Below are 16,626 nucleotides of genomic sequence, written 5' to 3'. Positions count from 1 at the left end.
AGTGAGCCAGTATTCATGGAGTTAAGCAGGAAAGTATTTTGGTTGGCTTACAGCATGGTAGAGCATGGCTGGGAAAGCTAGGGTACCAGGTCTCAATCAGCCAGCATCACTGACAAATGATCCCTGTCAATCCTAGTCTGCAGTAGGTAAGACTTCTGCTGATGAGAGGTGAGTACTGTAGCTTGCTGATGCCAAACAGCATGACTACCATCATGCTCTAGGTCTTGAGTGGTGCTTCTCCTGGCCCTGCTTTTTGCATCACTTATTTCCAAGGTGAAGCCTAAGAGCACGTGCATTTGGTTGGCCAAGCCTAGGCCCCATACCCTCTCTCTGGCTATCAGGAAGATCAGGAAAGCAGATATTGGGCATATTTAGCTTCTACAGGGGAGAATCATAAGGTGGAGAATTCTCCTAACATAAGAAGGAGTTTCAGGTGCTAGACAACCAAAGAAATGACAAATGGGTCAGAAAAGAACAATCAAATTATTTGTTTTAATTTATTTCATATGCCGTTTTCTTCCTATGATGAATAATTGTACTTGGTTCTGCCATTTGTATTCAGCACTCTCTACTTCATTGTATAATATCATTATATCAATATATATCATTATATATGCTTTGTAACATAGAAATACAATTTAAAGTTGCTTTGTAGACTTTCAAGAATAACATGATAGAGAATCATCTAAAATAATATTTTTTAGAAAGAGTATTTAGGACATCTGGTAAAAAATGGTTGTTTTTTAGCTCATTCATGAATCTTTTTTTGTATAATTCATTTTGACTCCCCAAGAGCGTTGCAGTGATTATTAAGAGGAGAACTGGAAACTGTGGCTCTGAGCAGAGATTTAGAAGAGAGGGTAGTTCACTTGATCCATGTGTTGCCCTCCCTCTCTTGAAACTCTGGATGAAGAGGAAGGGTCAGATGAGAACTGCAGGGCATGATGCTAGCTATAGCCCCTATAAAGAAAAAAATATTTTAATGTATCTCATTGTTAGATATTTGTTGACCAGGATTGGGCAGATGGGTGGAGGTGACCAGGTGGAGAAGGGAACAGGATACGCTGAGTATTGAATAATTTGGGGGAGCAATGAGGAATATAGTTAAATGTCATAGAAGTATTTTATGGTTATGACAGACATGCACTCTGCTTTCTCATTTTACAATTGACCCATAATTGCTTTTCTCTCTGTTTTCCACTTTGAATTAGAACTAATTGCCTTTGCATTGCTGCTCTGCTCCCACCTACATAGTTTTCCCTTTCATTCTGTAGAAACAGTTGTTTGGTGCTTCTTCATTCATGGTTTCCAGTCTGGGTGCTATTCTTGGAGCAACCACCCACTTTCTCACTACCAATGAAGCTGTCTTAGTTCTTCTAAGCTCTTCCACACAGTCCACTGCTTTTTGCAAAAGGGTTTGGTGATACTGCTCATGCAGAATCCCCCCCTCAGGGAATTTGGCCACTACTTGAAAATGGTTGTGAGTAGATACAAACTGGACAATAATATAACAGAGTCAACCAGAACTCCATAATCTGTGTATATAGGAGGCAATGATTCCTTTATAATTGTAGTAATAGGTGGTTGAGTTGGGGGCTGTCTCTACCCGACTCATTAGGTCTACAGCCCCTAGGTCCCTGCTCAAAACTGTCCCAGACTGAGCCAGGGAGAGCCCTTTTAAGCTGACTCCTTTTGATATATTTCCATCATTCTTCGAGTACTTCCTTATTTTCTTGCAGCAAGCTATTCCCAGCTCATCTCGTCTTTTTCCTATTCTAACCTCTGGAATTAGCTATTACTCCCAAGACCACTAATTTCCCTTTTAATGGAAAGCGGTGTTTAGAAACAAATCTAGAGCAAGGAAATTATGTATACTTACCATAATCAAGTATATTTTTATAAACACACATATTTTGTTTATATGTTTCTCTATTATCAAACCGTGAATTCATACTGATATTGACACCTCTGATTTTAAACCAAAGCCATAGAGTATGTTCTTGTCCTTTCTCTATTTAAAACTAACTTCTCCAATAGTGAGAAACCTGGCTCCCATTATACTTCAATTTATTTACGCAGTTACTCGAGCCTAGAACACAGAGTAGTTTCAGAGTTGCTAATCCATAGCTTGATAGAAAGCAAATACACAAACCTGGGATTCACTATTGTTTACAGCTCTTTAAGGATACATTTACATGAAGTAAAAGTATTCATCTTAAGTATACAAATTGATGAGTTTTAAAAATGCATATACTTGTGGAATCTGTACCTCTTATAAGGTAGAAAATATTTCCATCACCAGAGAAAATTTCCTGGAATACTTTCCCCGTAAATTCCTTCCCCAATCCAAGTAACCACTGAACAGTCTTCTGAGTATTTTCATCATGAGTTGGTCTTATCTGTATACCAGAACTTCAGGTAAATGATGACTGTAGTTAAATATTAAGCCTTAAATGCAGGAACTGTTAAGTATCTCAATTTTTTTTTAATTTTTTAATACTTAAGTATAGTTGACATACAATGTTATATTAGTTTCAAGTGTTCAACATTGTGATTGGACAGTTCTATACATGATGCAGTGCTCACCATGGTAAGTGTAGCTACTGTCTGTCACCGTCAGTATTATTACAGTATTATTGACTGTGTACCCTCTGCTGTCCTTCTCATTTCTGTGACCTAGTTAACTGGAAGTTTGTACCTCTTAATCCCCTTCACCTATTTCACCCATCCTTCCACCACCTCCACCTCAGGTAACCATCAATTTGTTCTTTGTATTTATGCATTTGTTTCTGTTTTTTGTTTCTTCATTTATTCATTCATTTATTTTTTTTTTAAATCCCACATGTAAGTGAAATCATATGGTATACATGAAAGGATCTAGAGGGTATTACGCTAAGTGAAATAAGTTAGGTGGAGAAAGATCAACTTTATTTTTCTTTATCAAAATTGTTTTGCCTATTTTCATACAAATTTGAAATCAGTTTGTTGGTTTTTCCAAAAGTTTGCAGGGATTGAAATTTTATTGAATCTGTAGACTAATTTGTTGAGAATGGATATGAATAAGATTGAGTCTTGCAACTCATTATCATAGCATATTTGTCCATTTTTTAGTTTTTGATAATTTCTTTTAACAATGTTTTATTGTTTTCAGTGTAGTGGTCTTAAATGCCTTTTGCTGGGTCTACTAAGTATTTTATGTTTTTGATGCTATTGTTTTTCCAAATATTTATTGCTAATATACAGGTACTGAAATTATTTTTGTATGTTGACATTGTATCCTGTGATCTTGCTAAACTTACTAGTTTTAGCAGTTGTTTTGTATATTACATATGATTTTGTAGGTAAACATATCATCTGTGAATAGAACCCATCTTACTGCTTCCTTTCTAAGTTGCCTGCCCGCCTGCCTTGTTCTCCCCACACACACACCCCGCGCCCATCATTGCACTGACAAGAACCTCCAGAAGATTCTAGTGACAGTAGCGAGAGAAGACTTCAGTGCTTTCTCCTTTTCTCAGGGAGGAAAGAGTATGTTTCACCATTACGTATGATGTCAGCTGTGCTTCTTTATAGATGCCCTTTTTGTCACTGAGGTTTTATTCCATGTTGAGAGGGTTTTTTTTTTTTTTTTTATCATGAATGGGTTTTGCATTTTGTAGAATGGTTTATCTGCATCTATTGGTGTGGTGATGGTTTTCCTCTTAAGTCTTTTAAGGTGATGAATTATACTTACTTTCAAATACTGAAACAACTTGTGCCCTTTATTAATCTTTTTAATATACTGCTGGATTTAGTTTGCCTCTATTTTGCTAGGAAGTTTGCATCTGTATTCATGAGTGATCATTTTTTCTGTAAATTAAGAAAAATACTTGATAGTTTTGATTTGGAAGGTAATTCTGGGATCATAAAGTGAGTTAGAACATTTCCTTTTCTATTTTCTGAAAGGGTATATATAAGTTTGGCACTATTTCTTTAATGTTTAGTAGACATCACAGGTAAAGCCATATAAGCTAAAAATTTGCTTCGGGGCGGCAAGTTTTTATTTGTAGATTCAATTTCCTTAAAATATGTAAGGCAATTCCAGTTTTCTTTTTCTTTTCTTTTTTTTTAAAGATTGTATTTGTGTATTTGACAGAGAGAGAGGGAGAGCACAAGAAAGGGGATTGGCAGAGGGAGAGGGAAAAGTAGGCTCCCCACTGAGCAGGGAAGCCCTCCCCCTTTCCTGATGGGGCAGGGCTCCATCCTGGGACCCTGGGATCGTGACCTGAGCTGAAGGCAGACACTTAACTGACTGAGCCATCCAGGTACCCCTATTCCAATTTTCAATGCCATTTTATATCCTAAAAGTTGCATGTTTCAGAGGAATTTGATTTGTTGAATTTATTGACACAAAGTTATAAATATTCCCTCTTTTATTCCTATTATTTATGATTTGTGTTTTCTATGTTACTCAGTCTGTTTTTTTCTAAATGTTTAGCAGTCTTACTGATCTTTTAGATGAAAAACGTTTGGCTTTGTTAATTTCTCTAGTATTTGTCTCCTATTTCATTGATTTATTACCTTTGTTATTTCTTTCCTTTACTTAATTTGACTAACTTTTGAGCTTCTTAAGGTGAAACTTAGACGACTGATTTGAGACAACTCTTCTAATATATGCAATTAAAGATAGAAATTTCTCTCTGTCCTCTGCTTTAGATGTTTTAAATTCTCTTCTTTCACTGCATCCCACAGATTTTCATATGTTGCATTTTTATTTTCATAAATGTAGTCGAAATTCCTTTGTGATTCCTTCTTAGAAGTATGTTGTCTTATTTTTGAATTTTGGGTATTCTTACTGTGATTTATATATAATTTAATTCTGTTGTCAGAAAATATTCTGTAAGATTTTAGTCTTCTGAGTCTTCTGTAAATTGTAGGTGGTTTTTAATAGCTCAGCAAGTGCATCTAAAAGACTGTATCTTCTATAGTCTTGGGATATTCTGTTCCAAATAGAGATAATAATTCAGCCATCATTTATATTATAGTTTCTGTGTTTATAATGTCTCTTTTTTTTCCTTTGGCTGCTTTCAAGATTATTTCTTATCCTTGTTTTTAGCAGTTTTAGTATGATGTACTTAGGTATGGATTTTTTTGTAATATATATATTTATTCTACTTTAGGATTGCCGAGCTTCCTAGATTTTTTTTTTTACCAAATTTGTGAATTTTTTGGCCATTTTTTTAAAATACATTTTTCTTCCCCATTCTCTCTCCATTTTGAACTCCAGTTATGTAGACTTTACACCACTTTATATTGTCCTACATGTCCCTGAGGTGCTATTCACTTTTTTCAATCATTTTTTAAATATTCCTTAAATTGGATACTTTATTTTATTCTTTTTTCAAATTCACTGTCCTTTCTCTTCTACTCTCTCAAATCTGCTATTAAGCCTATTCAGTGAGGGTTTTTTTTGTTTTTCATTTTAGATTAATACTTTTTAGTTCTAGAGTTTCCATTTGGTTCTTTTTTTTCTAGTTTCCGTTTCTATGTCAAGATCCTCCTTTGTTCAGCCATTGTGATGATATTTTCTTTGAAAATGGCTGCTTTAAGTCCCCAGTCTGCTAATTACAATACAGATCATCTTGGGTCCCGTTTCTTGAGTCAATATTTCTCTTGACAGTGAATCACTTTAAAAAAAAATACTTGGCATGTCTACTAACTTTTTTTATATATATCAGATATCATGAATAATAAGATGCAGACATTCACGATTCTGTTATCTTCTCAGGAGTGTATTTTGTTCTAGTAAGCACTTAACTTGGTTATATTCAGACTCCAAACTGTCTCCTTGTAGCTGGCAATAGCTGAAATATTTTCTTGGTTCTCTCAGCCATTCAGCAACCACCTCTGTCATTCAAGGTGGTGTCTCCCCCGTGAATGTGTAATTCAAGCATCAACCCAGGGTTCTGGTGGCAGCCCTAGTTCCATTGTTGACTCCTTGAGCCTGTATAGGGAGTACTTTGGGCTTGAGCTCCTGCTGCCAGTGCTGCCAGGATGGGGAATTGCCCTCACTTGAAAAGCTATACAAGGGCAAGTCGCATCCAGTTCTGTTGGCTCCTCTAAATGGAGGGTGTACTCCTCTCCTATCTTACCACTTACTACTCTCCAAAGCCTTCAAATAGTTATTTTTTCAAAAATTTTTTTCAAAAAAAAGTATTTTTTCTAGGAGTTGTAATTATTATCTGTGAAGAGATAGTCTAATAAAAGTTATTTCACCATTATTGGCAGTGAAACTTTCTCTGGTGTACTTTGTTTTAGGGTGGAATGTTCTGTATATATGTATGAAGTCCATCTGGTCCAATGTGTTGTTCAAAGCTCGTGTTTCTTTGTTGATCTTCTGCTTAGATGATCTGTCTGTTGCTGAGAGTGGACTATTGAGGTCTCCTACTATTAAAGTATTATTATCAATATGATTATTTTGGTTAACAGTTGACTTATGTAGTTGGCTGCTCCCGTGTTGGAGGCGTAGATAGTTACAATTGTTAGATCTTCTTATTGGATAGACCCTTTAAGTATGATATAGTGTCTCTCTGCATCTCTTACTACAGTCTTTAGCTTAAAATCTAATTTGTCTGATATGAGAATTGCTGCCCCAGCTTTCTTTTGAGGTCTGTTGGCACGAAAAATGGTTCTCCATCCCCTCACTTTCAGTCTGGATGTATCTTTAGGTTCAGAATGAGTCTCTCGCAGACAGCATATGGATGGCTCCTGTCTTTTTTATCCAATCTGCAACCCTTTGCCATTTCATGGGAGCATTTAGGCCATTCATGTTGTGACTATGAAAGATATGATTTTAGTGCCATCATGTTGCCTGTGAAGTTCCTGTTTCTATAGATTGTCGCTGTAAATTTCTGGTCTGTATTACTCTGGGGTCTTTCTTCTTTTATAGAATCCCCCTTAATATTTCTTGCAGGGCTGGCTTGGTGGCCACATATTCTTTGAGTTTCTGCCAGTTCTGGAAGCTCCTTGTCTCCATCCATTCTCAATGACAGCCTTTCTGGATAAAGTATCCTTGGCCGCATGTTCTTCTCATTTAGTACCCTGAATATGTCTTGCCAGGCCTTTCTGGCTTGCCAGGTCTTTGTGGACAGATCTGACGTTATTCTGATGTTCCTCCCTCTGTACCTAAGAAATCTCTTCCCCCTAGCTGCTTTCAGGTTTGCTTCCTTGGTTCTAAGATTTACAAGTTTTACTATTATATGTCGGGGCATTGGTCTGTTCTCATTGATCTTGGGAGGGGTCTTCTCTGCCTCTTGGACACAAATGCTTGTTTCCCTCCACAGATTAGGGTAGTTCTCAGCTATAGTTTGCTCAAATATGTCTTCTAGTCCTCTCTCTCTCTCTCTCCTCCCCCCCTCAGGGATCCCAATAATTCTGACACTGGAACGTTTCGTGGCATCCTTAATCTCTCTCAGTGTGATCTCTTGGGCCTTCAGGTGTTTATCCCGGGACTCCTCGGCTTCCTTCTTTTCTATCATCTTATCTTCTAGCTCACGAATTAGTTCTGCCTCATTTTACCCTGGCTGTCAGTCCCGTTTAGACTGATCTCAATCATAGCATATTTTAGTTCGGCCTGATTAGATCTCATATCTGCCCTTAGAGATTCTATATTGTCGCTAATTTTCTCAAGCCTAGATATCGACTTTATAATTGTTACTCTGAAGTCTATCTCTGACATCTTGCTTATATCCTCATCCATTGGTCTGTGGCAGAGGCCACAGACTCTGATTCTTTTCTTTGTTGGGGGTCTCAGATGTACTTTATAATTGTATTATAACTGCTATCTAACTTATTAAAAATCCATTTACATATTAAATATGGTCAATTCTATAGATCATAGTTTGCTTATAAATGTATTGTCAGAGGAAAAACACTGCAAAAGTGACATACTTTTAAATAGCACAAATAGTTATTATGAATTGAAAACAATATTTTTAATGCCAGGCACAATGATACATGCTTTATATGCATTGCCTCATTTCATCTTATAAAGTAATAAGAATTATTGCTCTATTGTGCAGATAAGGGAACCAAATAGAACTGAACTTTAGAGAGAATTTACCAAGGTCACACAGCTAAGAAGTTTGGGATCAGACCTTGGTACTACATCTCTTGCTCTTGGAAGCACAAAGATTTTGTCTCAGGGCCAGAATGGCCATGGAATTTTTTTGAATATAAAAAAATATTTTTAAGTATGGAATATAAACCGATTGGAAAGAGCTGGTACAGAGGGGGATGTTTATTATTTATAAAGAGCAATGTCATAAGTGATGGAGCAAGTCTCAGGTGAAAGGAGAGTGTGAAGTTAATTGTTGAAGAAAGTCTGACCTTGAACATATGGAAATCTTTCTCCCTTAGAGTGAAGGAAGGGAAGTAGAGATTGGTGTGGTTATTTAAAAAAATACGCTTAAGGGAGGAGACAGGATGTAGAGGGAGTCAATTTTCTCGATAAAAGAGCCTATTAGGGTAGACTTAGAGTTAGTTGAGTGGTCATTGGGTGATGTTTTGGGGGGAGAGTGGCAGAAGTTTAAATATTCCCTGAAGTGTAAATGGTAGAGGAGGCTAAACAAAGGCAGAGTGATTAATGACTGGCACTCAGACCTTAATGGAGTCTGGAGCCTTGTGTCTGTAGGTACATTGGTTAAATGTGGCTTACTTTGTGCTCCACTATCTGTGGTAAAGATTTAAAAAGACGTGTGTTCATCTGAGATAGGACTTATAAGGTCAGAGTGATGGAAGAACAAAGATGCAAAAGAATTATGGGTGCTTTTATAGTAGTATAGTTTTTTGTATAAATATGTGAGATTTGTTGTGTTGATCTCCTGTTAGAAGTCTTTCTTCAATTTGATTCTCAGGTGTGAGACCTAAGTTATCATTTCAAAAATAAAGTGTGATGACCCCTGGTGAAGAAATACTGTGGGCAAGATGTATGATGTGGTGAGAAAAGCTTGAGACAAGTGGAACCCAGAGTTCCATGTATGCTGACACTGATTCACTAGATGACATCAAAGAGATCACTCATTTGGCATCTAGTTAGTTGTGTAAAATGAAGATAGCCCTTAAAGTTCTCCAAAACATCTTTTTTTTTTTTTTTCTGGCTTCCAAGGTAAATTATGGAACTCATTTTTAAAATAAGCTGAAAATTGACCTAGTTTCACTTTTTCCAACATTGCTATAAGAATTTGGGGCAGCGGTGAATACAACATTTAAAATTTTCTTAGTAGTTCTAACTTTGTGTATGCCTTCTACAGAAACTTATTTGATGCATTTAGAAGTCAAATTTTCTGTGAGGCTTCCAGATGAATAAAATATGCATATAAATATAGTATATGAGAACACTATTGTTCCCCACATCTCACCTAATCTATTTCTGAAGTCACCCCTAAAATTGCATATAGTAGAATAGAGTGTATGTGTATAAACAGTTGTCAGTAATTATTCTTGGGGAATTATCCGTATTCCTGATCACTTATTTATAGGACCCATGCAATACCATTCAACTTTTTCAAGGCAGGAAGCATCCTAAGAGTAAATGAATAATATCTCTGACTCTAATGAGCCATTCTCTCCTTTTGGTTCCATGACTGACTGTGAAAGTAATGGATTTTCTCAGCAGGGTGAGGAACAGGAGCATATTCTCACAACTGATGGATCATGTGAGCATCTCCTTCGTCTCTGACGACTAAAAACTGACTTAAATAATTACTGGATCTCATGAGAGTATATTTATATTTAACATCTGGGGTGGTGGTCATTGGGGGGAGTCCTTTCTGTGTCTTCATCAGGTAGATCTACTTTAACCTTCATGAATCATAAGGCCCTTGTATGGACTACCAGAGGAATGCTTCTCTAGTTGGGAGGGTGAGGCATGTGGACCTAGCTGACTGCTGCAGCCCAGCTTGAGGATTTGTCCTTCATGAGCACCTCATAGCAGGCAGTAGGTGCTCCTCTGGAAAGAAGTGGGAAACCTGTATAAACGTGTGACAGTAGTGCATTTTGGAGGCTGTAAGGCCTGTGTACCCAGAAAGGCCATCAGTGTGCAGAAGTTGGTTGTTTCTGTGAACTATGTTAATTTCATTCATCCGGTCAACAATTAAACACCACTGTGTTCTTGGGAACAGCAGTAAAGATCTAGTCCCTGCCCTCAGGGAGTCACATTCCAGTGGGGGCAAGTAGGTGCTAAGCAAAGGGTGACGAGTACAGCGGTGGGGAGGGACCACTGTTTCTGGCAGGGCAGTGAGAAGGAGGCCTCACGGTGAAGGGGACAGTTGAGCAGAGGCCTGGAGGAACTGAAGAAGTCAGACTTCTGTGCTTTGGGTGCTTTTGTGCATATTCGAAAACCCCACCTAGAAATATAGAGGTTTTTTAAAAAGCTCCTCTACATTGATCAACTAGAAAAATGTTTCTTTGGAAAGCATGAATCCTAGCAGCCTGTGGCTTGGTGAGCAGACAGATGCCCCTCTTTACGGGCAGATGAAGCCCCATGCCTGGGCAGACACTGGGTGAGTAGACAGGGCTGGATTGGGGCTCCCACTCACCGCCCCAGCTGGTCATCTTTGTGTGGTGCACGAACTGCTAAGCCCAGGAGCCCTGCATGAAGGTGTGTGGTGGAATTGTGGGCAGAGAGAAGAGGAAAGCCAAAGACCCTGAGGCAGGACAATGTGCAGGAACCAGGGAGGCCAATGTAGTGGGAGCTCAGTGAGAAGTAGGATTGGAGGAGATGAGGTTGGACTTCGGGTTCACTGATACTTATCATAATTCTAGTAAAATATTTCTTTAGTTCTTACAGTTTTCAAAGAACGTTCCGATACGATTTTGTATGATTTCTACAACCCATTATAAGAAGCTTGAAGTTAAAAAAAAGTTAAGCAACACAATTAGCAAATGTAGAAACTTAGAATTTAACTGAAGTCCTCTGTTTTCACTTTTCTTTATACTGTACTTCAAAGATTCATTAATAACCTTAAGGCACTAAACCTTTAAAAAAAAACAAAACACCAGTTTCCTTACAGAGTTCTATTTTTACAAAACCGAACTTCCTGAAGTCTGTGTTGTGATCTGAAGTATCAGGTTACTGTTCTTTTTCTGTAGTTTTAATAGATTTTTAAAAATTCTCTGTTGCTGTGACTTCGATGGTTTTCATTAAACCATTTACATCTGTTTTCTCATTTAATGAGTATCTAAAATATTATCTTTCATATCACAACACATTTTAGAAACGTGGCCCTTCAGCTAACCCAAATCACATAGCTGTTACACAACTAATAAAAATCTCACAAGAAGCACTTCTTTGGCTGAAAAGGTTCTCCGCGTGTTACTCAGGGCTGTCCTGTGAATTTCTTTCAGCTGGAGACGGAGAAGCTTCAGCTGCAAGCCCTTGAGCAGGAGCACAAGCAGCTGGAGGCCCGCTTGGAGGAAGAGCGCGGCAAGAACAAGCATGTGGTCCTGATGCTGGTCAAGGAGTGCAAACAGCTCTCGGGCAAAGTCCTAGAGGAGGCCCAAAAGCTAGAAGACGTGATGGCCAAACTGGAGGAGGAAAAGAAAAAGACGAGTGCATTAGAAGAGGAGCTCTCCGCTGAGAAACGAAGGAGCACCGAAATGGAAGCTCAGATGGAGAAACAACTCTCTGAGTTTGACACCGAACGGGAACAGCTCCGTGCTAAACTGCACCGAGAAGAAGCGCACACCACTGACCTCAAAGAGGAGATAGACAAGATGAAGAAGATGATTGAGCAACTGAAAAGGGGAAATGACAGCAAACCAAGCCTCTCTCTCCCCCGAAAGACGAAAGATAGGCGTTTGGTCTCCATATCTGTGGGAACAGAAGGACCCATGACAAGGTCTGTTGCTTGCCAGACAGACCTGCCGATCGAGAGCACTGACCACGTGAAGAAGTTGCCTTTGACCGTGCCTGTGAAGCCTCCCACAGGGAGCCCCCTAGTTTCTGCAAACACAAAAGGAAATGTGTGCACCAGTGCCGCACTGGGCAGACCAGGTACCGACAGGCAGGCTTCCCATGGTGACTTGATTGGCTCCTCTCTGCCTCCTGTCCCACCTCCAAGTGCAAACAGAATTGAGGAGAACGGACCAAGCACTGGCTCGCCAAGTAGCACCACCCCACTTCCCAACAGCACTGCCCTTCCCACCATGCAAACGCCAGGCATAGCTCCCCAGAGCTACTCACAAGCACCACCTACGCACAGTTTACACTCACCGTGTGCCAATGCAGCTTTGCATCCAGGTCTAAACCCACGAATCCAAGCAGCTAGATTTCGATTTCAGGGCAATGCTAATGACCCAGACCAAAATGGAAATACTACCCAAAGTCCTCCATCGAGAGATGTCTCTCCAACAAGTCGTGACAACCTAGTGGCCAAACAACTAGCTCGGAATACTGTGACCCAAGCACTGTCAAGATTTACGAGCCCTCAAGCAGGAGCACCCCCAAGGCCTGGGGTGCCCCCTACGGGGGATGTTGGCACCTGCCCTCCGGTCAGTCGGACCAGTTTAAAGACTCCTGGTGTAGCACGAGTTGACAGAGGAAACCCTCCTCCTATCCCTCCAAAAAAGCCAGGGCTCTCCCAAACTCCTTCTCCACCACACCCCCAACTCAAGGTTATTATGGATAGCAGCAGGGCCTCCAACGCAGGGGCCAAAGGTGATAACAAAACTATGGCTTCACCTCCTTCCAGTTTGCCACAAGGGAACAGGGTAATAAATGAGGAGAATCTCCCTAAATCATCTTCCCCTCAGCTGCCACCAAAACCATCCATAGATTTAACTGTGGCACCGGCAGGCTGTGCCGTTTCAGCCCTGGCCACGTCTCAGGTGGGTGCCTGGCCTGCTGAAACCCCTGGACTGAACCAACCTGCATGTTCAGAAAGTTCCCTTGTCATTCCCACCACCATTGCCTTTTGCTCTTCCATAAACCCTGTTAGTGCCTCATCCTGTAGAACAGGTGCCTCAGACAGCCTCCTGGTAACAGCATCAGGTAAAGGGATTGAAATATTATACCCTTTTTTAAGAATGTGGCCTGTTTCCTCACTTGCCTTAATTTCCTTCACATTGCCTTGAAACTTTTTTTTACATTTGATACGTTTTTGTTTTTGTTTTCTTTTCCTCTTTCCTCTCTCTCTCTCTCTCTCTCTCTCTCTCTCTCTCTCTCTCTCTTTTTTGTATTTTTCTTTAAAGGCTCCAGGGTATGGTGATTCATCTTGCTATATGAATTGTGCTCTCTTGTTGCTAAGTGCTTTCTTCTTTTAAAATAACCTGAAAGTAGTGGTTTGGAGCTCATGGAGACCATTAATTTAGAGACACTAAAGCATTTCCATGGGAAGAAAGATTGTTCCTTCTTTTTAAATATTTATCTCAAAAGGTTTCATATATTAGGGGGTCGTCAACAGACAATCTGTGTTCAATTCTATCCCTTTGGAGATAATGTTAAAGAGTCGTTCAAGTGGTTATTAACACTATAGTCTACCTCGGATTATCAAATTGATTAGATTTGCTCTGTAATTGATTTGTTCTAGGTTTTAATAGTGGTTTGGTATTCTTTTTAACCTCAAAAATAGAGTACGTGTATTTGAATTCCTTGTTCTAAGTTTAGTTTATTTCAAAAGCTGTTTATTCTGTTCCGAGCTGTTGTCTTCCAACACTTGAGCACAGATGGATAGCATCACATGTAGGCTATAGTAGAGAAGGTTTTCACTGCAGATGTGGTTTATGAAGCAGGGAACTCTTAAAGGAGTTGATAAAGAACTGGATTTTTCCCTTTTGTTATACAGTGCTAGAGAAAGCATTGCTTTTTATTGACATGACTGGATTAGTTCTTCACTGAGTAAATGTGGCACTAAAATAATGTTAGTGTCAAAGTTCTGCTGAAATTTGACAGAAGTCTCTCTTACCATGGGATCTTAATGGCTACCAGAGACCATTGGTTCTAATGGGAGGGAACTTTAAGAATTAAGTGAAGTTTTGAGTAGTGTTATATTTAAAACTCAGGGTGTGGGGAGTGAGAATGAGAAAAATAGGTAGCACTGTTCTTGCTAATTGTCAGGTAATGAGAGCAATATGCCAGGACTTACTTATCTAATTATAAGCTGTCTCCTGGAAATTATGCTCATTGAGAGGCTGCTATTCATATTTTGGTGCATAATTGGGAATTTGGAAACAGCATGGACTTTGATGTCAGTCAGATCTGTGCTGGAATCTAGGCTCTGCAATTTATGGCTGTGTCTTTTCGTGATTTTTCTTGGACTGAGCAAATTTTTTCATTCTTAATATGGAGTTTATGCTACTACTCATGGGGTAGGGTGGCTATTAGGATTAACTATCCTAACGTTCAAAGAGTTTGGTATTGCACTTAGAGCAGCATGAGTGATGAATAAACAGAGGTGATATCCTTGCTTCATTGATATTGTTGCTTAAAACATTTGCTTTAGCATTGACCTCGCTATTATTACTTTGTGATGTCTTTACAGGCATTCAGCATTCCATATTTTTTATTCGAAATGATATTACTGAGCTGGACAGCATGTCTCATGGCCTAAAATGATGGTAGCTGTTTTTCAGAACTAAATCCATGCTCAAAGGAGGAACTTTTGCTACCGTTCAGGAGAATCAGAAAATGTACTGTAAGGTCTTAAGTCAGTCTCAAGCACAGGTTACAAAACTGTTGGGAGCCGTGGCGATGCTGTTGACATGAATGTGCAAGCTAGAAAATGGAAAAACACTTCCTGGGATATATAAATTTTGTCAGTTTCTGAAAACTACAAAGCCATCTTTGCTTTGGACTTTGATGCTTTGCCAATTATTGCCTCAGTCGTTGCTGTGCTCCAAGGTTCAGCTTCAGTGTCTTGGTTTCGGTGGAAAAGTTTTAAAATCAGCATCCATAACCGAAGAACATTTTGTCAGCAGGATCTGAAACTTGAAAGACGAGATTTCCTAGTCTATTATATATTTGCCAGATTGACCTAGCTAGGATAGAGTGGAATTTTGGATAAAGGAGCTATAATCCTTCTGAAAAATGCCCTTTGCTTGTATCTAGAGAGCAAAAGAGGATAAACAGTGCGACCAAAGAAGTAGCCGCCACTGAAGACAGGTGAAACTCGTTCCTCATTTTCTCTTCTCTGATTTTGCAGTTTGGCCAAAATCATCTGGCAATTCCCAGATTACCCTTGGTGGGATGATAAGGTTCTCAGTCACTTGGTTACAGGGAGGAGGAGTCATTCAGGAAGCTTTTCCTGAGCATCTAGTCTGGGGAATAAAAAGTTATTGCAGTTACGTAGGAGGGGTGATTAAATCAACCATGGCTGTAGGCCAGCCTAACTTTTCCAAATGAGATACAGGATTTCAACTGCTTTTCATTTGGATTGCCCCTGTGTTTGCCACCATGCCCGTTGCAGCCAGGAAGCACCGGAGCTCCCTCCATCTTGCTTCTTAACCTGTCTGTGCCTGGGTGAATTTGTGCCTCTCCCCATCATAAGCTCATTGAAGGTTATTAATCTGCTAAATAGCCACTAATGCAATTGTGGTTGGTAAGCGCAGGGCATGAGGACAGAGCACATCTGCCAAATCCTTGGTAGATAGATGTCTGTTCCAAATTCAGCGAGGAAAAGAGCTCTGGTTACTGAGTCTAAGGAGGCAGGGTTAGTCCACTTCTGCCTCTTTCTAGTGTCACCCTAAAGAGCCTGTTTGCTCTGAGCCATTAGCTTTTTCATCTAAAAATGAAATCATTGAGCCAAAAAAAAAAAATATAATAGTTTCAGTCCAGAAAGATTTATTAAACTTGTCTGTTGAATTTTTCAAACAGCAGTACACTACCTCTCCCCTCTTGGAGAACCACTAGATCCCATATCTTTAAAACTAAAATTCTGAGTTTCTGTATCAATTTATATCTGTGACAAACAATTATGATTAAGCTAAAGCACTCCTGAGGAGAATTGCGTTGACAGAAGATACCATTTTAATGAATTGTGTTGTAAATTACTCTATTAGCAGTTTTTGTAGGCAAATGTTAAATTTTTAAATAGCATTTTAAAATCTAAATGAATTAAAATTTCTTGTTTCTCCTGAACTTGTCCAATGAACACATTTTAACTGTTAGATGAACAGAAGCCTAAACCAGAAATCACCCCAGGCAGCTGAGTTTTCATACCCTTGGAAATTTGTTTCTGGTTTGGTTTTGGTTTTGGGGTTTTTTTTGTGGGGGGAGGGAGGTGCTTTGGTACCTTTTATTTAATTTGGTTCAGACATTTTTCCTTAAACGTAGATCTTTTAAAAATGATCCTCCACGTATGATTGGCTTGAAGTCTAAATCTGAAAATGAGATTGACCTGAGCTATGACATTAACCTTCTCCACACTCTGAAGCTGATGCCAGAAGCTGTTCTCAACCTCTCTTCCCTCTCGCATTGCACGTTCTCTCTGTTCCCTTCGTCACCCACCGCATGTTCTGCGAGATGCTCACCTTTACTAATGTTTGCATATGACACTGCGAAGCTGAATGACCTTTTTCTAACCTCATTAAAGTAGCTGTATGACGCAGGTCTGTTCTGTCATTACTGTTTTTATCATTGTTGGGAATTTC

At 39.2% G+C, this 16,626-nt stretch overlaps 1 protein-coding gene across 1 annotated transcript in view; it reads left to right on the top strand.

Moving 5' to 3' along the window:
* The window catches only part of CTTNBP2 (cortactin binding protein 2), a 150,091-nt gene that overhangs the window by 63,808 nt on the left and 69,657 nt on the right, over window positions 1–16,626 (top strand). The window contains exon 4 of the mRNA XM_028105001.1: window positions 11,386–13,030. Coding sequence (XP_027960802.1) covers window positions 11,386–13,030 — 1,645 coding nt within the window. The remainder of the gene's footprint in view (window positions 1–11,385; window positions 13,031–16,626) is intronic.

This window comes from Eumetopias jubatus, unplaced genomic scaffold (assembly GCF_037043125.1).
Source record: "Eumetopias jubatus isolate StellerSeaLion01/CBP00866 unplaced genomic scaffold, mEumJub1_p1.0 scaffold_14, whole genome shotgun sequence".
NCBI lineage: Eukaryota > Metazoa > Chordata > Mammalia > Carnivora > Otariidae > Eumetopias > Eumetopias jubatus.
This window is presented reverse-complemented; position numbering and strand designations above follow the sequence as displayed.